Source organism: Salvia hispanica, chromosome 6 (assembly GCF_023119035.1).
Source record: "Salvia hispanica cultivar TCC Black 2014 chromosome 6, UniMelb_Shisp_WGS_1.0, whole genome shotgun sequence".
In the NCBI taxonomy this organism is placed as follows: domain Eukaryota; kingdom Viridiplantae; phylum Streptophyta; class Magnoliopsida; order Lamiales; family Lamiaceae; genus Salvia; species Salvia hispanica.
This window is the reverse complement of record NC_062970.1, coordinates 9,368,932-9,391,002: the sequence shown is the minus strand read 5'-3', so window position 1 is coordinate 9,391,002 and position 22,071 is coordinate 9,368,932. Positions and strand designations below refer to the sequence as shown.

Genomic DNA, 22,071 nt, shown 5'->3' with positions numbered 1-22,071 from the left:
TAGGCTTTATTAAGTTCATTTGGCAATAAAGGAAAACCAATAGTGTGCTTTTTATCTATATTTTGTTTGATGAAAAAAAAAAAGTTGAAAAATACGAACATTTATAACTTTACACGGAGTGGCTGTCCCGCCCCAAGCCTTATGTAGTCGTCGTTAAGATAAAATAATTATTCATACGCGACTGAATTCTACTACACAGTATTAGGATAAATCAATTGGCGTTATATTTGTCTAATTACACATTTTCACATATACCTAATTTTTGGTATGCGTAGTCAAATGATAACTTTAATAACTCATCAACTTAAATAAAAAAAAAAATGTAACACAATGACATAAATATATCAACCATATCTTTGTGTTCGACATTTGTATATTTATATTTAAAATCTCAACACAAAGACATAGTTAACTGATAGGGATGTCAATTGTGCTAATCCGCTCGAGTTCAGACTAATCCACTCGGGTTGTCAGGCTATTTGGGTGCGGGTTATTCGGGCTGTGAATTTTAAGGATTATAAATTTTCGGCCCTAACCCTAAGTCTTCGGGTTTCGAGCTAACCCACCGGCTGTTCGGGTCAATAGTAATCTTATATGTTACTTTCAATCCAATCCAATATTCTAAATTATTAAAAAGCAGATTGTCGCAAATAGTAAAGTATTATCAAAGTGATCAGGAGAAAGAAAATAATAACAATTAAAATTGAAATAAAATAGATAAACATATTGTTTAATTAATAGCACACATGAATCTGACTACAATTAACTAGAGATCATGCATTTCATATAAGCCTAATTTTCAATTTGAGAGAGAAGACATAATTACTATATATTATTCACATCAATGTTGTATTTAATATTGATATTACCAAATATACTTCATATAAGAATATAATCCAAAATTTTAATTATATTTTTATATTAAATGCTCAACCCGTGGGCTAACCCGCAACCCACTCGGACCAACCCGCATAATCCGCCGACCCAAACGGGTTAGCCCGTGTAACCCGCTTCTGAATATGGGTTGCGATTTTTCGGCCCTAACCCTATTATTTTACCGGGTAATTCGGATCGACCCTTGAGTTTCGGGCTATATTGGCATCTCTACGTTGACATATACATGTCATTGTGCATGTTGATATCTTTTACCCACTGAATTAACGAGTTATCAAAGTTATTATATTGAGTTGGTTATTATCTTAACACAACCCACCAATTACATGTATTCGGTACCACTTGAACACGGAAATAAGTTTTGCACAATTTTTATTTTTAAAACGTTTTCACCACACATTACATTATCACTAAGACCACTCTAATAACCTTATTTTCTTCTCTCTTATATTTTATTAATTTTATATTAAAACTCAAGTTACCGCTAAAATATTACTATCACTAAGAAATGGAGTAGTAGTAGTACTAGTTTATTTGTTGGAATGGAATGAAAATGTAGTCCATTTGAATCCCAAATACGCAAAGCCTGTAACTTAAAGCCCAATTGTTGGCCCAATTCACACCTTACTATTGGAAAATCTGAACCAAATTCCAAAACACACTGCAATTGGACTTCCGGCGAATTTGGAAAATGAGCGGCGCCGTCGATCTCTGCCTCAGAAATACACGCCGTATGCTATGGAGGAACGGGAGATCCTACTGTACTCACCACGGCTCTAGAGTCAAAATTTTTGACCGCAATCTCAAGCGCAAACAAGTTCGGACCTACAATTTCCTCTTTCAATTTTACTTGCTAATCGACATGCTACATTGGATTTTACTTCACCTAATTCTATTCAAATAATGCTCAATGTACAGCGCGATAGAGCCGCGTGGTTATTGCGCCCCGGGGATTCTTTGGTGGATGCAGTAGCTGAGAATTTGCTGGATCGGCTGGAGGTGATTTTTTTCAAATCAACTTTTACTTTGTATGACTTATAATTCTCAGTTTGACCACACTGATTCTAACACTATTTGAGGATCGTAGTGTTTTTTTAAGCTGAAAATTAATGCAAGTATTATAGACATTTGCTTGCACACTGCTCCAGAAATATCCGTTTCCTGTATCCATTTTTGGCCAAACGGACATAGGATATTTTTGACAAAAAGTAGATAGTTTGAGCTTTAACTATAGTTTGGGATATTTTTGATAAAGCATGTACAGTTTAAGGTTTAAAGTAAAATTTACCCTATATTTAAATAGTTTGGGGGTAACATTCTTGAAATGTGTTGTGTCGTGCTGTGAAGCTAGCTGACATTCTGAGAGAAAATGCAACCTCTAAACTTAGAATTCCTGGTAATGAGTTGTATGAAGTTTGAACCTTAGGCTTGAAGTGGCTACTGGGTTAATGTTAACAATAAGTTCTATAATGGATGATGGCCTTATCTTTATGATTCTGCATTGGCATTTACTCATTGATGTAGTTTAAGCTTTCTTGAATGTGTTGAACCAACCGTGATGAGTTCAACTACTAGTTTCATGATCTTGCATGTAAAAACGTGCTCTTTTTCTACAGACCTTTTGATTAGTAGCTATATCTCCTAATTTATCGGATTTTGGAATAGAACTATGATTCTGAATTGGTTTCTTGTACACAATAATGTGCTATGTCTTCAAAAGATTCTTGTCTGTCTTTGTGTTGGACTTTCCCAATGTATGGTTTCTTGATCTGTGATTATGTACTGTTCGAAGGTGCTGGTGCTCCTGCATATTCTTTACATATCTTGAATGGTAATAGTTTGGGAGATTTCCTGAAAGTTCCATATTGGTTTTCTATCTGTTGCTGTAGGACTGTAAAAAGACATTTCCTTCAGCATTATGTATGGGTGGTTCTCTGGAAGCAATTAGGCGGTTGTTGAACGGACGTGGTGAGAGTTAAATTTTGTTAGTCTTGTTCATTTCTTTTTAGTTCGAGTTTGTGAATGTATAATCTGCATTACCAGTGGCACTTCTCAACTTAAAACTTGGAGTTAGGGGAGTTCAGTGTCTCAAGTTAAAATTTTAGCTTGACTTTTTCAAAGAACAGAGGAATGTTTCTATTCTTTCAGGTGGTATTGAAAAGCTTACGATGATGGATGCTTCAGTTGATATGGTGAAATTATGTGAGCAGGCTGAACAAAATTCACCTAACAAAAATGTTGAAACATCTTTCATTGTTGCTGATGAAGAATATTTGCCTGTGAAGGAAAGGTATGCATGATGGTCTATTTTCTTTGCATCTTATAACTCTTACCTTTACAAATCATCGTAAAAAAATTCATAACTAGCTCAATACATTTTAATGATTATTTAGTTCCCTGGACCTGGTTATTAGTTGCTTGGGCCTTCATTGGACAAATGATCTCCCAGGTGCCATGATACAGGTAATGGATGTGCATCAGTAATCTAAGTTATTGTGGTCATCATGAGTTCTAAGGCCATCTCCAACCATTTACACCAAACTCAAATTCAATTTTGAGTATATGTCACACCAAAAAGTAATATTTATTAAACCATTTGCACCAAACTCAACACCATTTTTGAGTATTTGCCTCACAAAATTTTTGCAATAGCTACAGTACACACCCATATTTGGTGTTGTTACGTAGAAAAACGCGAAACTGGGTTTGAGGTTGCAATATGATTGGAGAATTTTTCTGAACCAAAAATGAGATATGAGTGTATGATTGGAGATGATCTAATGAACTTCTCTAATTTACTTATTTTCTTTTAATTTTCATCAAAATGACAACCATTTGCTTAATTCTACTTGTTGCAGAGTAAATTGTCTCTTAAGCCCGATGGCCTATTTCTAGGAGCTATTCTTGGTGGAGAGACTTTAAGGTTACATCTTCGAGCTGTTTGTATGCGTTGGAGCTCTTTGTGTTTAGTGAAAGGCTTTAGTTTTTTTTTTCCCTTTCAGAGAGCTGAGAATAGCATGCACTGTGGCTCAAATGGAACGTGAAGGAGGAATCAGTCCTCGGTTGTCACCTTTGGCCCAGGTACCTTAGCCAATCTCATGCTATTTAGATTGTTCTAGTTGTTTTTTTTGTTCTCACAACTCACAAGTCTTGATATTGATAACAGGTTCAACAATCCAGAAATATATGATGTCTTGTAAAACTTCATGAACATTAACATGTCTTTCTAAGTATATTTCATATTTGGTGCTGTTTAATCCAGCTCATAGTTTACATTTGTGGATCTTTCTTCATGAACAACACAAACAAAATGATACTCCATCTGTCCACTAAGGTGGTGTTTGGTTTCCTAGATAAAATAGTACCAAGATATAATCTAGGATTGAGTTGTGAGATTATTTTAGTTGGAGGGGGTTGGCCATGACTAATTATCACATGATTATCCATCTAGGATTGAGTTGTGCGATTTAATCTCATGAACCAAACACACTACATATTTAATCCTGAGATACAATCTTGCGAAGCGAACAACCCTAAGAGTGTTAAAGAATTGCTTTATTAGGCGTCCACATATGATGTGCAACTTTTTGACCACCTGTCCTTATAATTTACCCTCATAATCCTTATACCAAAAAAAAAAATTACCAATGGCCACCATTTGAACCTATTATTGTCCTTGATGGGGACACTTTTTCCTAACCAAATATCTACCCAACATTTTACTAGAATTCATGTCATCATCAATGTTCACCATCTTGGTGGACAGAGGGAGTAATATAAATTTTTACTGTCTTGTGATTTAAAAGCATTCTTAATTTGATTTTATAGGTACGTGATGCAGGAAATCTTTTAACTAGGGCAGGATTCACTCTTCCTGGAGTTGATGTAGATGAATATACTGTGAGATATAACAGCGGTATGTGATATGTTTGATGGTTTCGTGATCTAGCTTCTTCTGTTGCTTGAGAGTAACTACTTTAGACAGTCAAATATATCCACTAATGACTAAACTTACTTTGACTTACTTGAAAATTCCGCTCTCTTGTGAACTCCCCAGTTTGTTCTTCGGTTTATCGTTCATTAGTTGATAGCAGATCTTGGAATCTGACTGTATTTATGTAAAGATCTAGTATGGTCGTGGGATATTGTAGCAAAGTAGTGATGTGAATTGTAAATATTTTTATAATTTGAGTTTATCTTTGGACATACATAATTTGCTGCTTACTCATTTGTTCAAGGTAGCTCTGGAGTTGATAGAACATCTTCGAACTATGGGTGAAACTAATGCTCTGTTACAAAGGAACATAGTAAGACCTATTCACTGTTAAACGTTTTCTGAGAATTGGGTGATATTCTTCTTTAATGTCTTTAAGAAGGATACGTTTAGCTTCAAGATATGCCTTCGTCGTCACTCTAATATTTCATCTGAAATTAAACTGAATCAGAGTCTAAAGAGGGATACTGCATTGGCAACAGCAGCCATTTACGAATCGATGTTTGGTACAGAAGATGGCACTATCCCAGCAACATTCCAGGTAACTTCAAACTGTAAATTATATAACTCATGCTACCAAAACGGCATTGAGCCAGATGAGTTCACTACTGTGTTTATATATTACTTGAGCACCACAGTTATCCCCTTCCTGCACTCATGCTAGTTTGCAGGGTTTTACGGGAAAACTCTCTCCCTCTTTTCATGGGCTTGATTGCGTAACTCATTTCAGGTCATATTTATGACTGGGTGGAGGGAGCACCCATCACAGCAAAGAGCTAAGAAGAGAGGTTCTGCCACAGTATCTTTCAAGGACATCCACAAGGAGTTTGGTGGAGGTACGTAGCGGGTCGACCAAGGAAGTTTTGTTTGAGAAGAAGAAAGCTTGTTCGAGGTTTTAGGGTTTGGGCTCCCCCTTTCCTTTTAGGGTTAATTGGGCTAAGGATTTCACAGAAGAAGAAAAATAAGAAGAAAAAGAACGAAAAACGAGGACTTGGGATAATTGAACTAACTATTTCTTCAGTGTATGGACTATGGAATTCTTTCCTTTGATGTAGTACTAAATTGATTATCATGTGCTAATAGTGAGTAGGATAGTATATACTGGGTTTATCCTATGCATTTGGAGGGTTGTAAGCATAACGTGATGGGCCATTTGCTATGTTGTAATTGTATCATCATTAATTTGTTGTAATGAATTTATTTGTATCATCATTTGGAGGGTTGTACGCGCTTAACGTGATGATCCATCTGTTATATTGCATTTGGAGATTTCCTATTTCACATTTTATGTTTGGATTTCTTAAAAATCTAATGGGAAAATGGAAGTTTCTATACATCTGTAATAAAGAAAAGGTTCTGTTTGTGCCATCCGCATGCCTTCTTGCACTTATTCACTTTTGTGGGATTCTTTTCTTCATGATTATTCTTAAGGTAAATTCATTATAAGATTATTTAGTTTTTATATTTTGCTATAATTTCTTTGTGGTTCTCATTCTTTTGAAAAAGATTAATGGAATGCGAGTTCTAGCTTTTATCTTTAGAAGCTTTTGAAATGATACAAGTTTTAATTCACAATTGATAAAAGAGAGAGAGAAAGAAAATTAATAGTGAAGAATGAGTTCCACCTTATTAAAGAGAATATAACTTTCTAAAATTGCTAGTAAAATTCTAATTTGAAGGGACAGAGCAAATAGAAATAATTATCATTTTTAAATGATAGGGTTTTATAATCAAATACAATAAAGTTAAAGGAATATGTGATTCATTACCAAAGTAATTAAAAACAAATAAGACAATTATTTATGGAAAGACAAAAATGATAAATTGGGACGTATAATGAGGAATTAATAAATTGAGAGTAACTTTTCAACTTCAGTCTAGGACTAACTTTAGTCGGGAAGTAGAAAAATTGATAATTTAAGTAAAGCGATGTTGTTTTATGAATAAGAATATGATGTAATTTCCCTCACGAAACGATGTAGAATTCCCATATGGACTTCAAAATGGTTTTACAATTGGATAGCAGGAAGAAATTGTTGTTGATTCTGTGAGTCCTAAGATTATGATTTGGGGGATTGTTGGCATACATGTCGTCCCCTGTATGTGACCTTAAACATAGTCGCATCATCCAACCTTTGTATCTGCTTTCTAGCCGGACAGGAGGCACTACTTTTTAAACTGCATCTGTAATACTCTCTGCGTATCAAATATTATTTCATTAGATTTATAATATGACTATTGATGTCAATAAACAAGCAATATCACTTGACTGGGATTTACTAATTCACCTCCCACCACAACAACAAGTAGTAGTATATGTTCCACTTGAATAAATACGAGATTTTATGCAGTGTTACTATAAGACAACAAGAGTGATTTGGTAAAAATTTATCACCTTGGATATTTGGCACCAAGGATATGTTTTTGGCCGTACTTCCTCCAACTATATCCATCGTCGGGTAGTAGTGATGAGTCTCCAGATACCGGAACCATGCTAGTTTTCCTACAAAGCCAAGCCAAGCCAAGCCAAGTGTGGTTAAGAAGAATAAATTACGTACTCCTATGATTTGTGGTTGACAAATCAATCACACCTTTTGAGACTTGCAGTTGCAGGAGCAGGAGGATCTGGTAACGATGATATCCCTGAGTGACATTGTTGCTGTGGAGCACGGCCAGTCAGAATGAATAGAGCCTCTTCATGAGAAGACAACATTTTGTCCAAAACTCCATTGTTATTAGAATTAGAAGACTCTTTAAGCTGTTTCACTTGCTCCATCCCTTTGCTGATCTCACTAACTAGTGAATTCAACAACTCAGCACCTTCACTTTCCATCCTATCACAATATCCAATCCTTAAACCAAGTTACAAATTTCATTTGAACGCAAACACTTTAATGCAAAATTGGTAACTAACAGAAAAATAAAATGATTGGAGTGGGAGAATAAGGTCCAACGAGAAAAAACTTGTCAAAAATACAAGTATGATAATTTTGTGGAACGCTCTAAAGTGAAAAAAGAAGACTATCATTTACGAACGGATAGAGTATATATTTATTTACAAATACTACTTCAACAAGAAAAGAAAGGAAACAAAATAGGCTGTTTGAATTTCTATATTTACCATTTTACCCATCTTTCAGTTCAGCAGATCAGTCAAATATAACACAGTTATAAGATTTGAAAGAATCACACAAATTGAACTCGGCATAAGCAAAGCAAGATGGGCAAAACATGGATCCAAAACGGAAAATCTTTAAACATTTAATGAAATCGAAGATATAGCTAGTGGTGAGATCGAAGATGAAGAACCTGAGAAATTCGAGAAGAAAATTATTGAAAACTGCTACTCAATCAATGGAGATAAGGAACTGTTAATCTTGAAGTCAATATAATGTCCGGTTCTGCTTGATTGCTTCCATTATTATTAACGTTTAAACGGATAAAAATGATTTATTTATATATTTTTTTTTCTTTAATAAAATGCTACTCATTCCCGACTAACAATAATATACTACTCCCTCCGTCCCAACTAAATTGAATCACTTTTTTTTTACACTCGTTTTGAAAAAATCATAATAAATAATTAAAGTGAAGTAAAGTAAAAGCGAGAATAATGTAGGACTCTTCTCTACATTATTCTTGCTTTTACTTTACTATATATCTTCTTTATCTATTTATTACTACCTTCGTCCCCCAAAATTTGCTACACTTTGACCCAACACGGGTTTTAAGAAATGTAATGGAAAGTGAGTTGAAAAAGTTGGTGGGATGTGGTTCCTACTTTTAAAGTATTAGTTTTATAATAAAATGTGAGTAGGAATGAGTTAGTGGAATATGTGGTTCACTACCAAAAATGATAAAAGTGAAGTGTATCAAATTTTCAGGGACGGACCAAAATTTTCAGGGACAGAGGTAGTACGATTTTTTCAAAACGAGTGAAAAAAAAGTGACTCAACTTTTTTGAGACAGAAAGAGTACTTGATATAATCCGATCTCGAAAATTGGGTACATAGAAGGCTATAATACCCGATTTTATCTCAATTCTAAAAAATTCAGCGATCAATCCTCACCAAGGTGTGAATCTTATTTGGTATGTCCTATCAACAGATTTTTGACTAATGGAAATACATATATTCATAAGAGCATCCACAATGGAGGATGTCCCACCGGACGTCCGCGGGGGACGTTTGCCATTAGGCGAGGGAGGGGCAGATGCGGACGTCCGCTGCGGACACCGCAGATCCATGGCATTCCGGCGACGTCCGTCGTGACGTTGTCACGACGGACGTTCCGGCGAACGTCCCGATTTTTGATTTTTTTTAAACTCTATATATACAACTCGTTGCAAGGGGCGTCTCCCCCTTGATTCCCTGACTCGCTGACCGGGCATCAAGACCTCAGTTCGGCTAGCGGCAAACTATAGAGATTCAAGGCATAACATGTACTTTTGTTTGAATCGTTTTTTGGTTTGAGATGGTTCTTTTTTTGGTGAATTATGCACTTTTTTAAATTTAAATATGTATGTTTTTTTTTCAAAAATTAAAATCGTTGCATTTTCTCCGTATTCGTGTCGAAATTTTTATTGTGGATGTCCGTCATTGTGCAGTGAGATGTCCTTATGATATGACAGTGAAGTGTGATGATTCTTATGACGTGGCATGAGGTGTTTTTGGAAAGTCCGCTGGGACATCTGCGTCACTGTGGATGCTGTAATTCCAATTAGATATATGAAATATGGAACCCTCTAAATTATATGGAAAGCTTCTACCATTCCATGTATAATGCATTACACTACTATATATTTTAATATTTAACCAATTTTCATGATTATAGTCGAGACCTTCTTAAACATAAATACAGAATAAGATCACGTCACCCATTTAAGATTTTAGATGATTACATTTTTTTTCTCTTTATTTATGTATATAAAAAAATCTAGATAAATAAAACATATAATTATAACGGCAAGTTTATTAGTGTAAAATACTTATAAATTAAATTAAAAATATAAATAATTCTGAAATGTATAAATTAAATTAATTATATGACTAATTATATAGTGTAGTTTTTGTTTAATATTTTTGTTGCACGTTGACTGTATGAATATTATATACAAGTGCTATGTTAAATTATAAAAATAATTAAATAATAAGATGATCTAAAAACTAATATTAATACATTTTATCCTTTTCAATATATCATAAAATAGTTCCATAAACAAAAATTCCATAAATAATATTTAAATTTAAAATTATAAAAAATTAAAATTATTGTAACAAAAGTGATAGTGATCCCCGATTAAAAACTTTAATCTTATCAAAGTTAATTGACATCTCCATGATTTAATAATAAAATAAAACAAATAATGTTCTAATATAAAGCTACCATTTTTTTTATATTTACGTATAAAATGACTGACAATAATTATGATGATGATTAATTATTTAAATAAATAGAATAATGAATATCTCTTTCATATATAGTGTATTTATTATACATGGAATTTGAAGAAACTTTCCATATAATTTAATGTTTCCATTATTTATATTTCCATTTGTCAAATATCTATTAGTAGGAAATACCAAATAGAACTGACACCTTGGTGATGATTGACCACTGATTTTTTTCTCGTGACAAGAGGCGTATGGTACCTCCTTTCTACAATCTTCGGATTTTATTCTTAATTCGCAAAAGGAATAAATTGAACTTCCAACAAAAGCATAGTAGCAGGACCGTAAATATCATGTCGTGATTTTACTCGAATTATTTATACTAAATTCAAACTTAAAAGATTAAGATTAGTCCTCCAATTCCATAAAAATAGTCTCATTTTTCCATTTTGTTATGTCTCACAAAATTAGCCATTTTCTATATTTGGTAAGTTTTCTATCTTAGAGATGAACCACATTCTCCTTAATAATATTTCAATTACCTTTTCTTTCTATGTCTCGTCTACTCTAGTAATTTTGCATTAAAACCCGTGTTGTTCTCAAAGTTTCTATTTTTATGACGGAGAGAATAGTACATTATTTATCGACCTATTTCTTTTACTCGTGAAATTAGAAAAAGTAATTTGAGATTGTTTTATTATAAACACAAAAATAAATATATTTTATTCAAAAATCCAATATATGATGTATTTTCGAGAACCATTAAAACTCTATTGTCTCTTTCATTTTTGACTATAACTACTAATGCAACAGCAATAAAAAAAGTTCACAAAGTTTAATTAAAGATATGGAACTTACCCGAAGTGGAGGAGCTGAGATAGGATGGAAGCAATGTATATCTTTTTACTTACTAGTTACTACTATGAGCAAATATAATTGAACTTTCCAAAAAGTACCCATTTGGTCTTCTATTGTCTTGTTCAGTCAGAATTCAAAAATGCATGTTTTTTTCTACATGACATGTTACTGATGTTATTCTACAAAGCAGCCACTAACTGCAAACAAATATTTTTAAGTACCAAAAAAATCTCAGGGTCTGTCTTAAATTGTTTCATTCCAAATACAACTAAAACAGAAATGCTAATAAAAGAAGAAAAAAAAAAGGCAAGTACTCATGAGTCATGAGCATGAAGAAGACAGCACACCAGAAATAGAATAAAGCAATCTCTTTTCTTAGTCAAAATTCCCAAAGAGAAAAAAAGAAAGGGGTAAAAGATTATAAATAAAAAAAAAGAAAAACAGAAAATGGGTTGGTTGAAATGAGGAAGAAGCCCATTGCATGTGCAGCCCAATCCCACAATAGAAGCAACAGAAAAAGACATTATTTATAATTAGAAAAATACAGAAGTCATGTGGCATGTGTGTGTAATTATCGTTACAATAAAGAAACACAAATACACCGCTAAGCTATAAAACACACACACACAGTTGCTTTTGCAGTCTTTTCCTGCATATCTCCAATCTCAAGCATAAGCTTTTAATGTGTATGCATATATTTTATATCTTACTTTACAGATAATGCAATGTTATCGCCTCCATTTTGTATAGGATTCATTCATCTGGATCACAGCCTCTCACATTCAAGGTGCTTTTTTCCTTGATTTTGTTGCTTCATTTCCTCATTTTTGTGTAACTAGATTTGTAGGATTCAGTATTTTTTTAGATAATGCATCTATTTCCTTTGATTTGTAGGAGCTTGATATTCTTTTGTTTGCGAATCTCAATCAATGCATTGCGAAATTAAATGACACGATCGCTTTTCTTTTCATTGATCTAATGTCGGTGCTGTATTATGCCTTAATCATTTGGTGAAATTCAACGCTTTTTAGCTTGCCTAAATTAAATGCAAATTACTGAAGTGAGTGGATTGATTTATAGTTTTGTTTTGTAGTAGCAGTTGAAGAGTGATTGAGAATGAAAGGAGGATTGATTTTTTGTTGATCGTTTATGGCCTTGTTTTACCAGATTCATTCATTTTTGTATAATACCTTAGCTTGGGAAGGAGCAAAGATGTCGAGTCATTGGTGTTATAATTGCCAGGAACCTGTTTCTCTCACTGGCCCCAATCTGGTTTGTGCCAACTGTGAAAGAGGCTTCGTTCAAGAGCTCGATGATGCAATTAGTACGAACACCTCTAGGCCGGGGTATATGGAAGCCCTCTCGAATTTCCTCAGGCAGCAAAGGTCGGAGGCGATTGATGGCAATTCACTTCTCGTGTTTAGTGGAGACACGCCGGTTAGAATGCCTGGCATTTTGGAGTTTCTCAATGAGACTCTTGGTTTCAGACGGGAAACCGGGGGTGACTATATTGTAGGACCGGGAGTCGAGGAGTTTCTCCAACATGTGACGCAGAGTGATCAACGCGTGCCTCCCCCGGCCTCAAGATCCTCCATTGATGCCTTACCAACCATCAAGATTTTGAAGAAGCATGTTCGTGCTGACTCGACCTGTGCTGTTTGCAGAGAAGATTTCCAACTGGGATCCCCGGTGAGGAAGTTACCGTGCAAGCATTTGTACCACTCGGATTGTATAGTGCCATGGTTAGAGCAACGAGCTTCGTGTCCAGTCTGTCGCCAGGAGCTGATCACTCAGCAACTAGGCAACAACGACTGCAATAGTCACAACTTGTGGGGCCAAATCCGAAGAAGCAGAAGGTGGAGCAGGAGATGGAGTCGGAGAGAGGAAACACCAGCAGCAGCAGCAGCAGCAGAAGCAGAGAGTCAGGGAACGCGAAGGAGGAGGAGGTGGTCTTTCTTGTGGCCTTTTCGTTCATCTCGGTCCAATTCTAACCGTGGTGAGACAGTCGAACCAATCCCAGTTCCATACTATGAACATAACCAGCATGAAGACTACTCGTACTGGCCTTTTGAATATTGATCTTTATCAATAACAAAACAACAAATCCTGCTGTCCCTTGTGATCCTAGTATTCATCATCCATGTGATAGAATAAATGTGTGGACATGTTCAATCTTCATCATTGTTATTTATTCATCTGCATATTGCCTTTTTGCATTATTATCACTTCCATTTATTTTCATATTTCCATTACAGCAAAATGTAGAGTTGGGGACACGACAGTTTTATCATGGTTCAAATCTAGAAATTAGAATAAAATATTTAGCATAGGACCAGCTGAGAGTGAATTGTTGAAGAAAGAACGCTAGGAGGTAAACGCCTATTCAAAATAGCAGTATAGTAGAAGAGGTATAAAAATTTACAAGGTCAGCCAACCACCGCTGTTCGTGGGAGTAGATATTTATACCATAGCAGGACTCCTCATTGGCACCATAGCAGCAACTGATGGTAGCGACTGAGCAGGATCACGTGCGCCAGTGATAAGTTTCTTAAAATAATTCGAAAGACGGTCAATATCCTTGCACATTCGATTACATAAACTAAATCCCTGCGGATAGAGACCTATGAACTCATGCTGAGGATTAGAATCATGTACTATGTAAGTCAAGATGAATAGGCCAGGATGCTCATGAGATATTCCAAAGCAATATACACTTTTACTAGGATCCTCAGCCTTTTCAATTCTGAGGAGCTCTTCAATTTCACTTCTGGTACCCGTCCGGAACTTCCGGTGATTCAGCATGGACTTCAAATGAGCTACCAGTGGATCCACATAACGATCCATTACCTGCAAGAAGGGTTAATCAAACTTGTGTGCTTACAAGGAAAGACAATATCAATCTGGAAATGGCGTATAAACATATTTTATTCAGTTTACACAACATCATAGACAATGATCAGTCAGTCTCCAAAATAGCAGCTCTTGTAAATCACCTCATCAAGATCTTCAAATGTATCCTTTCTGATTTTCAGTGTTTTCCCTATTCGAAGCAAGCTGGTGATATCCCCATGCTCTTTTCCACCTTCTTCAATGAGAGTGTTAGCGTATACCCCATCATAAACTTTCATCGTCAATGTCAAAATTGATAGTCCACGAGAACTAGGACGTATGACACTTTCACCAGGATCCTTGTCAGCCAAAAACTGATGAGAGGAATCAAAGGGTGTCAGAACTCAAAAGACATAGAAGCATTGAAGGAAGAGTTAGTAGCAATGCAGTAGGCTATTACTACTACAAAGTATTGTAAATGCATTTTTGGCACAATAATCACAATTTGGACGCAATAGAATGAAGCCTCACCAGTTACGAATTACACTTCACATGCGAATGTACCTTAGATTAAGAGGTGATGATCACACCAAATCAAATCTAATAAAAAATGATTATGCACTCCAAATTCCCAATAAATATCAGAACACATAAGCAGACCCACAAATGAATCACGAAAGACTACAACAGAGGATTACAACAAACCTTTATCGCTGCATCAGGCGTTATATTTTGGAAGTGTGGATGAACGATCATCCTCGGCTTGAAACACTTCTTAGCAAGCTCCTTCTCCTTGCGAGCTTTTTCCTGCACAGTTTGCAAAGTGCTGCGTTCTTCATGATAGTAAGGATCTGTCATTCTGTGACTCTGATATCGGTTACTCCTCATATCACTTCCTCTACAAGTTAAAACCACCTGATAGCGGTTCTTCTGAATTGATTTAATTCTGCAAGTCAAAATATCACCATCGCGCAGCTTATTGCTTAAATCATGGATATTCCTCCAATCATCCATATAATCCTCCTTACTGAGGATGCCAGTTAATCCAGATTCAAGGACACAACTTGCTCTCTGAGCTTGTACGTTTCGAACCGTGGCCTGCACAATTCTTCCTTCAGAGAGTGTCTCTTCAGTCTCACCGGTCATCATGTGAAACAGCTCATCCTGACATGGTTCTGCAAATGGACTACGACGATCCTGAAAGCCTTCCATCAATTCCAATCTAATATCGTTAAGGGTTTCTTTCTTGTTCAGATGATTTTTCTGTACAGCATATTCATGAACATCTACAGCTCTCAGTAAATGTGGTTTTTCCCTGACATGCTCGATTGCCATTTCCAGGACATCGTCGTCATCATTTGCATCATCATTCCCATCCTCCAGATAAATATCCTTGGCCAAATCTTGTGCGAGAATGTATGATTCCGGATGAACTCTGGTGTCATCTAACAGATCAATAAATTGACTACTACTGGAAGTCAATCCGCTACGTCGCACTCGGAGGAAGCCAACTGCATTAATAAAAACTTTTTTTCCAAGCCCATGAGATTGCAACAGGTCTTTCCTAGTGAAGATGGCACCTGCTCTTACTAGGGACCTCTGGAGAGAAGCTGCTTTTCTGGGACCAAGCCCAGAAATAAATTGTAGAGGGGCAAATAACCATTCATGACTGGCGGCCAGATTAATATCAAGGCCCACCTGGTTAGTTACATCAACCATCACTTGTTCAACCATTCCATACTTCTCATCAGGAGTAAGAAAGTTGTCCAAAGGATTAAGCTTCCAAGATAATATCTCTTTACCCGGCCCACACAATGTGGCAACCATTGCTAAAGGGTTCTGAAGATGACGTCCAAGACCCACAGCACGTCTAATGATACCTGAAATTGGGGGGGGGATAAATAAGCTGGAAAAAAAAACAATACAGAGAAACTGGCATAGTACTATGGAGGCAGCACGATCTACATGAAGTGTGGCAAAAGGGACAAGTTACCATGCAAAAGAATTCAATATACCTTCTTGTGAAGGAAGCTGATCAACTGAGATGCGTGAATTTTCATACAGATGCGGAAGAGATTCATCGCAAAAGACAACATTCAGATTATCCATCTCATAGCCAACATCTCGAGGATTATCTTCCACCATCTTGAACATTATCTGATGACAGAATGGGCAATAATATATAGAGTCACCTCAGATACTTTTCAGAGGTAATGAGAAAGGAATTCAAAATAACAGGAAAAGAGATTTACTTTAGACAACTATGTGATAATAAGAACCAAATAATTAATGCAACTGTGTACCTCATATATTCTATCCTTCAACCGTGTACAAGACAAATTAGTAGCTCCTAAAACTACAATATGTGGTTGATGGTCCATCATAAACTTTCGCACTCTCTGCTGATCATTTCTTTTACGTTGCTGTTCATTGCCACTTTGGCCGTGAATGCTGATGGAACCGGCATGCAATACATCCAAAACTTCTCCAGATGAATCCAACATCACAAAGGTTGTCGCTGGCTTTCCAGGGCCCCAACAGCAAGCCATAACCCTGGGTGCAGTTTCTTCATCAGAACTGACATCATTTTCTTTCCGTTGGTATGGTGCAACAGATACTTTATCCCACAATAGCCTCCCATAATCTGAGAGTAGCCATGATTTTGCTCTACTTGTCAGCAGTGATCTTGCTTCTTTTTCCATTGAAGAAAGAAGATAATTGTTTAATGCATCATTAAGAATCAGTTTCCTTTGCTCATTCCATAACTGCGCAGATTTACTTACACCATCACTCAAATAATAATCATTCGAGTCGCTTATTAACTTATCAAGGACTACTTCAGGCAGCTTTATAGAAACTTGCAAAAGCTTCTCCTCCTCAGCTTTCTGAATCAAAAGCCATTGAGCATCCTCAAATCTGTTAAGTGGTTTGTCCCTCAACCACTTAATTCCATAAAACTGGTGAAAAGAATCAATAGCTGTGTTTCCATCAGGTGTAGGACTAGCTGACACTACTGCGTTGTCCATAAAGATACTGCGGACATGTTTCCGAACACAGGGTTCAAAGCTAATCTCAACTGCAGCCTGTTTTATCAAGAGAAGTTAAAGAATACAGTTTAAACTATATAAAATCCATCCCTGCATAAAACAATTACTACCAAATAATAAAATCTCTCCATACCATGTGCCTTGCACCTTTCAACACTGCTTGAGGTGTCTCAAACATTGTACAGGTGAAATTAGAAGCCATTTCCGCTGGTGTTTCCTTAACATCCTCCAATTCATCCATTCTCTGGAAAGAACAAAGCCCACTTGATCAAACCATAAATGAAGGGCTTAACAAATAAAATTCCTACCATTTTCTCCAGAGATATCTGCAAACCAAATTGCTCAGAGCTGTAACCAAATTTGCTTGCAACCTCCCACAGCCCAGCTTTGCTACAACTGCTGTAATGTGATTTTCTCTTTGGTCTTTTAAACTGCCCTTCATCTAGGACAGCTTCCCCTGTAGGGAAATGCAAATTAAATTTTGAGTCTACATCATCCACTTCTCTCTCTGAATCAACAGCTTCGAGCGACTTAGTGATTGATTGAAAGAGATGTTCATTTAATCTTAGGCGTGTCTCATCGTACACTCTTCTTTTCTCTTCTTCAAACCGCTTAGTGTAGTATGACTGAAGAGCAATTTTTCTTTTCAGAAGAAGAAGCCACTTCTGATCCAAGTCCTGAATTGCCCAAAGAACCTGCAGCACAATGACAATACTACTTTTAGTGTCTCCATAAAGTCGCAAGCTGGTCCTCTATCTATAAAGTATTGAAAGTCAAATGCACAAATTACAAACAAAATTTTCTAACATGAAATTATCTTAGCTACTTCATAGGTTTTCATAAATAACCAAGCACAATAGTGACAAGCAAACATATCGATGAAAGGGAACAAGACTTTTGGACTTAAAACAGTTACCTACCACTAAGCCATGCTTAAGAGGAGATAGAAGAACAAGGAATAAGCAATTGATATGAAATGTGCACCTGGTGCCACTTCAGTGCAGGCTTTTGGTTAATATCATTTTCAATACCAGCTTCAGGTTCAGTTGGATCCTTTAAAAGGCTTAATATTTCCTCTTTCCTGTACATGGCAATGAATGGGACCTACAATATGGATATAAATAGGTCAGCAAACAAATAGGAGACTTATCCTGCATTGTAGTCATTTAATATGATATGAAGTAATTAACGATATTAACAAATTTTCTTACAAAAACATACATCTAACTTCTGAACGTGAATCAACTCCAAGAATCTAGCTATATGCCGCTTCATCTCATCATGAATACCACTCCTGTTGAAAAAAGGTAGCACACCACTGATAAGTTGATTGCATATCCACTCGGTCTCCATTTTGACACTAAACTCATCTGTTGGGGGGTGGCCTGTACTTCCTTCAGATATCTACATAGAAAGGTATGAATTTACAACCATAAAAATAGCATATGATCATATGCCACAAGATACTCAGTATACCTGTATTCTTTCAGGAATATCGATTTCCCGAATTTGATCATCCTTTTCTGTCATGTACTTTTCAGAAAGTACACTAGGATCAAACTGATCTTCAAGACTCCTTTCGCTAGTTTCACCAAAGCTGTCCCTCACATCTATCTTCCGCAGCCTAAGCAGGTCTTCAACATCACCAAAAATTTCATGTGCTTCCTGGAGTGCGGATGAAGAAATCCCTGGGCGCTGTCTGCTTTTCTTTGGTTTCTTTCTCCTGCAAACAGATGTGAAATGTTCATTTACAGATAACAACATAAATTCTAAATCCACATATACAAATATAGGGTCTGTGGACATACCTCACAGGGGCTCCATGCTCATCAACATCTTCTTCGTCAACAATAAAATCAGCCATCTCATCCTCCTCGCCAATGTCTGCATCCTCTTCTTCTTCAAGCTGTCCATCCTCCTCTGCAATATCCTCAAGAGGTTGCCCTATGATAGTTGAGAAAACCCAAGGTCAAGGATGATCCTGTAGTTCTAAAAGCTCATTGAAGGAAATACTTGCACTGGTAATTTTTACCATAATCATCACCAACAAAGCTATGCTTGAGCTTCTCCTCACCAGTACGCCTAGCATTCCCACTTCCATTAAATTCTTCTTCATCTGAAAACCTGGACGGATCTTCTTGTGCATCCTGTCTAGCCTTTTTCAGTCTCTTAAACTTCTTACTCTCCTGATAATTAATAAAAAAAACTCAAAATCCAGAGTAAAATCCAAGATTTCCTGCAGTCAAAAATTGAAGGCATAAATGCTGAAAGACTATAAAAAGGATAAAAGATGATGAACTGACAAGCTTTGGACGATTGACAGATATATTGCTTTCCTGGAGGAGTTCGTAATCATCCTCATCAAGCATGAATTGATCCCTATGTTCAATCAATTGATTATCATGAGAACAAAAATAAGCTGTCTTTGTCTGTAATGGTGAAAAGTTTTATATCTACAATCTACCAAATAAAAAAGGCCTCGTTATTAAGAATAAAAGTAAAAACCTTTTCTTTCGTTTCCTTTTCTTCTGCTCCTCATCACTATCAACTTGATCTTCTTCCTCATCCTCTCCTTCCTCGATATCGTCCACTATAAATCCATCCTTTTCATATTCATCCCGTACTTCCTCTGATAAAAAATTGAGGAGTTCCAACAGATATCCACCAATAAGCACATCAGTCTAAACGATAAATAATTGAAAGATAAAACATTAGGTGACCGAGATGTACTATATCTCTAGTCTGCTTAAGGTAAGTACTCCAAGAACACATACATGATTTCTATCCAAATCCAGATCATGATTTATATCCCCCAACCCCCAAAAAGATGAAGTTTACTTTTTAATTGCATGCACTAGAACCCTCGTCGTGCTTCAGCCAAATTGTTTTTGATCCAATTTTAGTAACGAAACTCACTCAAAACAGGGAGTATGTTTTTTTTCTAGAAGCTTTCGGGAATATGAGAGAACGAAAATTGGCGTACCATCGTCTTCTTCATCGTCATCGTTACGATCACCACCTCGGTCTCCATAAGGCACCTCGTCTCTTTCTTCTTCTTCGACTCCGATCTCATCTGCAAATAGTGATTAACACGGAAGGACCCCCAATTAGCTCCACATATCAAGCACACCCGAAATTTCGACAAAATACATACAATTGAGGAAAATCGTACCTTCATCGTCGGAGATCACATTTTTTCCGGCCATTGAGGTGAAATCGCAAAAACTGCTTCAGGAATGAGGCGAAACCCTAGAGGCGTGGTTAAAATTTTACGCACAATTTTAACGCGAGCGTTAGAAAAATGGCGGAGGCAAACCGCGGAAAGCCGGAAACCCTCCGATTTCGTTCCAGCAACACACAGTCACACACCAATTGTGCGTTTGCATGCGACCTGTGTTCTTATAATCATTCAATTTCAATTGAATACGAATCTGATTTTTTATTTTCTACTATGATTTTACAAATCATGTCATAAATTTATTTTCTATTTTTAAATTTAGAAAATTAGATTTTATAAATATAAAGCCGAGTAAACATGTTCAAGCATTTTATCCTGCTGAGAAATTATGGAGTATTACTATACGGAATTTAAAATTTAAAAATATACTACTCCTACATAACAATTATTTTACAACCACAATATAAAATTCAACAAATTTCGAAATGATGAGACTGTAAATATAAATATAAAATAATGAAGCATGCAACAAAATATTAATTTATAAATTTTGAAAAACTTATTTTAAATAACATTAACAAAAGAATTATTGATATTGACATCACTAAAATTTCTTTGACATTCAATCCATCCACTCGCATAATTTAAACAAAAACGTTCGAATTAATAGTTACGCTAATGACAAGATATGTGTATCGTACAAATTTACAAAATATATTCGTTATAACAATCAACCATAATTAACTATATTATCAAATATATGTTCTATATAAAAGTTATAAAAGAAATTATTAAAAATCATGCGATATAGCACTTTATAGTCTACAAACACATTAATACAAATAAGTTCGATTATTCAAATCTCAATATTTTCCCATCGATTCTTACTCATATTTAATTTTATTTTTCTAATAATCAGATTTACCAACTTAACAATGATTCAATAATGCAAAATCAAAACTAATATAGATAAGAGATAACAACTTGCAATAAAAAAGACAATCTAACGAATTATTCACAAACTCTCCTAAGTTCTCACCTGTATTTTTAATCAAAATTAGAGAAAACAAAAATAATTTATTAATCATATAACATGTGCAAAAGGCAGGAGAACTAGCCATAATCAATTTACAAACATATAGTTCATGACATCATTAGTTCTCATGTATGTTGGGTTATGATCTTTATGGAATTTTTCAAGTAAGATTTCTTCTTTTTCCACAATATCATAAATCATAAATGAAATAAAATCTAGAGTGAACTTCAAAAATAGTCCCTGGATTATGGGTGTATCTTGAAAATGGTCTCTGGACTTTAAAAATATCACCAATAGTTCCTGGACTAAGGGTTAATATAAAAAACGGTCCTTTTGCACTGTTTCGAGAGAAAATGTCCTTTTGAGGGGTTTTGGGGGTTTGGGCAATTTGGTCTTTTTACACTTTTAACATTTTAAATCTGATATTATTTCAGTTATGTACTAAATCTGATATTATTTCAAAATTATCATTCTTCTTCCCTTTTGTCATCCTTCACTTTGTTTCTTTATTTCAATATTATATTTAATTTTACAAAATTAAATTTTAAATTTCAGTTTTTAAATGTCAATAATTTTTTTAATTATAATAATTAATAAATAACAAAAATTAATAGTCATAATCAATATTTGATAGTGTCTAATATTTAATCAATAAGATATGACAACGTCTTAGTTTTAATCAATATTTTATAGCTTTAATCATAAATAGATCATATAACACGATTTATTTTGAAATAAATATGCATCTAATGTAAGACAAATATAATTTGCGTTTATTAATTTGAAAATAATCAAAATGACTAGAAAATTTCAACAAAAATACTCCTATATAAAATTTTTAGTCA

General features: G+C 35.3%; 4 protein-coding genes and 1 long non-coding RNA gene across 7 annotated transcripts; 2 read left to right on the top strand and 3 right to left on the bottom strand.

The window, feature by feature from the left end:
• The first annotated feature begins 1,565 nt into the window (after positions 1–1,565).
• Positions 1,566–6,123, top strand: LOC125192767 (putative methyltransferase At1g22800, mitochondrial). Its single transcript, XM_048090409.1, has 11 exons — positions 1,566–1,711; positions 1,813–1,893; positions 2,784–2,862; positions 3,043–3,184; positions 3,288–3,357; positions 3,753–3,817; positions 3,897–3,975; positions 4,723–4,810; positions 5,137–5,201; positions 5,340–5,429; positions 5,619–6,123. The coding sequence occupies exons 1-11, from the start codon at positions 1,586–1,588 to the stop codon at positions 5,730–5,732; spliced, it is 999 nt and encodes a 332-aa protein (XP_047946366.1). The 5' UTR covers positions 1,566–1,585; the 3' UTR covers positions 5,733–6,123.
• LOC125192768 lies at positions 3,845–4,810 on the bottom strand. Its single transcript, XR_007171468.1, has 2 exons — positions 4,727–4,810; positions 3,845–3,979 (listed from the first exon to the last, which is right to left on the bottom strand). It is a non-coding gene; the product is annotated as an uncharacterized LOC125192768 (long non-coding RNA).
• A 666-nt stretch (positions 6,124–6,789) lies between the features above and the next one.
• Positions 6,790–8,303, bottom strand: LOC125196916 (probable WRKY transcription factor 41). 2 transcript variants are annotated; one of them, XM_048095581.1, is made up of 4 exons: positions 8,198–8,303; positions 7,480–7,722; positions 7,284–7,391; positions 6,790–7,084 (listed from the first exon to the last, which is right to left on the bottom strand). In XM_048095581.1, the coding sequence occupies exons 2-4, from the start codon at positions 7,719–7,721 to the stop codon at positions 6,949–6,951; spliced, it is 486 nt and encodes a 161-aa protein (XP_047951538.1). In that variant the 5' UTR covers position 7,722; positions 8,198–8,303; the 3' UTR covers positions 6,790–6,948. The 2 variants fall into 2 exon arrangements, with proteins under 2 accessions (XP_047951538.1, XP_047951537.1); XM_048095580.1 differs by lacking the exon at positions 8,198–8,303 and adding an exon at positions 8,010–8,184.
• Positions 8,304–11,746: 3,443 nt separating this feature from the next.
• On the top strand, positions 11,747–13,355 carry LOC125194202 (probable E3 ubiquitin-protein ligase RHC1A). 2 transcript variants are annotated; one of them, XM_048092287.1, is made up of 2 exons: positions 11,747–11,923; positions 12,304–13,355. In XM_048092287.1, the coding sequence occupies exon 2, from the start codon at positions 12,349–12,351 to the stop codon at positions 13,213–13,215; it is 867 nt and encodes a 288-aa protein (XP_047948244.1). In that variant the 5' UTR covers positions 11,747–11,923; positions 12,304–12,348; the 3' UTR covers positions 13,216–13,355. The 2 variants fall into 2 exon arrangements, with proteins under 2 accessions (XP_047948244.1, XP_047948243.1); XM_048092286.1 differs by having other exon boundaries at positions 12,230–13,355.
• Positions 13,356–13,426: 71 nt separating this feature from the next.
• Positions 13,427–20,409, bottom strand: LOC125194201 (transcription elongation factor SPT6 homolog). The gene is made up of 16 exons (XM_048092285.1): positions 20,185–20,409; positions 19,996–20,085; positions 19,518–19,641; positions 19,316–19,391; positions 19,045–19,198; positions 18,821–18,956; positions 18,489–18,735; positions 18,234–18,416; positions 17,997–18,116; positions 17,321–17,707; positions 17,146–17,256; positions 16,269–17,048; positions 15,981–16,122; positions 14,671–15,845; positions 14,130–14,339; positions 13,427–13,983 (listed from the first exon to the last, which is right to left on the bottom strand). The coding sequence occupies exons 1-16, from the start codon at positions 20,216–20,218 to the stop codon at positions 13,597–13,599; spliced, it is 4,356 nt and encodes a 1,451-aa protein (XP_047948242.1). The 5' UTR covers positions 20,219–20,409; the 3' UTR covers positions 13,427–13,596.
• Between the last annotated feature and the right edge of the window lie 1,662 nt (positions 20,410–22,071).

What these genes read in the sequence shown, in the direction of transcription:
- LOC125196916 (XM_048095581.1), bottom strand. Translation starts at nt 7,721, where the DNA reads ATGGAAAGTGAAGGTGCTGAGTTGTTGAATTCACTAGTTAGTGAGATC. An exon ending in GCAACTGCAAGTCTCAAAAG is followed by an intron (nt 7,392 to 7,479) that starts GTGTGATTGATT and finishes TTGGCTTTGTAG; the next exon opens with GAAAACTAGCATGGTTCCGG. An exon ending in CTTGGTGCCAAATATCCAAG is followed by an intron (nt 7,085 to 7,283) that starts GTGATAAATTTT and finishes TTTGATACGCAG; the next exon opens with AGAGTATTACAGATGCAGTT.
- LOC125192767 (XM_048090409.1), top strand. Translation starts at nt 1,586, where the DNA reads ATGAGCGGCGCCGTCGATCTCTGCCTCAGAAATACACGCCGTATGCTA. An exon ending in GCAATCTCAAGCGCAAACAA is followed by an intron (nt 1,712 to 1,812) that starts GTTCGGACCTAC and finishes CTCAATGTACAG; the next exon opens with CGCGATAGAGCCGCGTGGTT. An exon ending in TATTTGCCTGTGAAGGAAAG is followed by an intron (nt 3,185 to 3,287) that starts GTATGCATGATG and finishes ATGATTATTTAG; the next exon opens with TTCCCTGGACCTGGTTATTA.
- LOC125194201 (XM_048092285.1), bottom strand. Translation starts at nt 20,218, where the DNA reads ATGGCCGGAAAAAATGTGATCTCCGACGATGAAG. An exon ending in ATATTCCTGAAAGAATACAG is followed by an intron (nt 18,417 to 18,488) that starts GTATACTGAGTA and finishes CTTTCTATGTAG; the next exon opens with ATATCTGAAGGAAGTACAGG. An exon ending in TGAAAGGTGCAAGGCACATG is followed by an intron (nt 17,049 to 17,145) that starts GTATGGAGAGAT and finishes TTGATAAAACAG; the next exon opens with GCTGCAGTTGAGATTAGCTT.
- LOC125194202 (XM_048092286.1), top strand. Translation starts at nt 12,286, where the DNA reads ATGGCCTTGTTTTACCAGATTCATTCATTTTTGTATAATACCTTAGCT.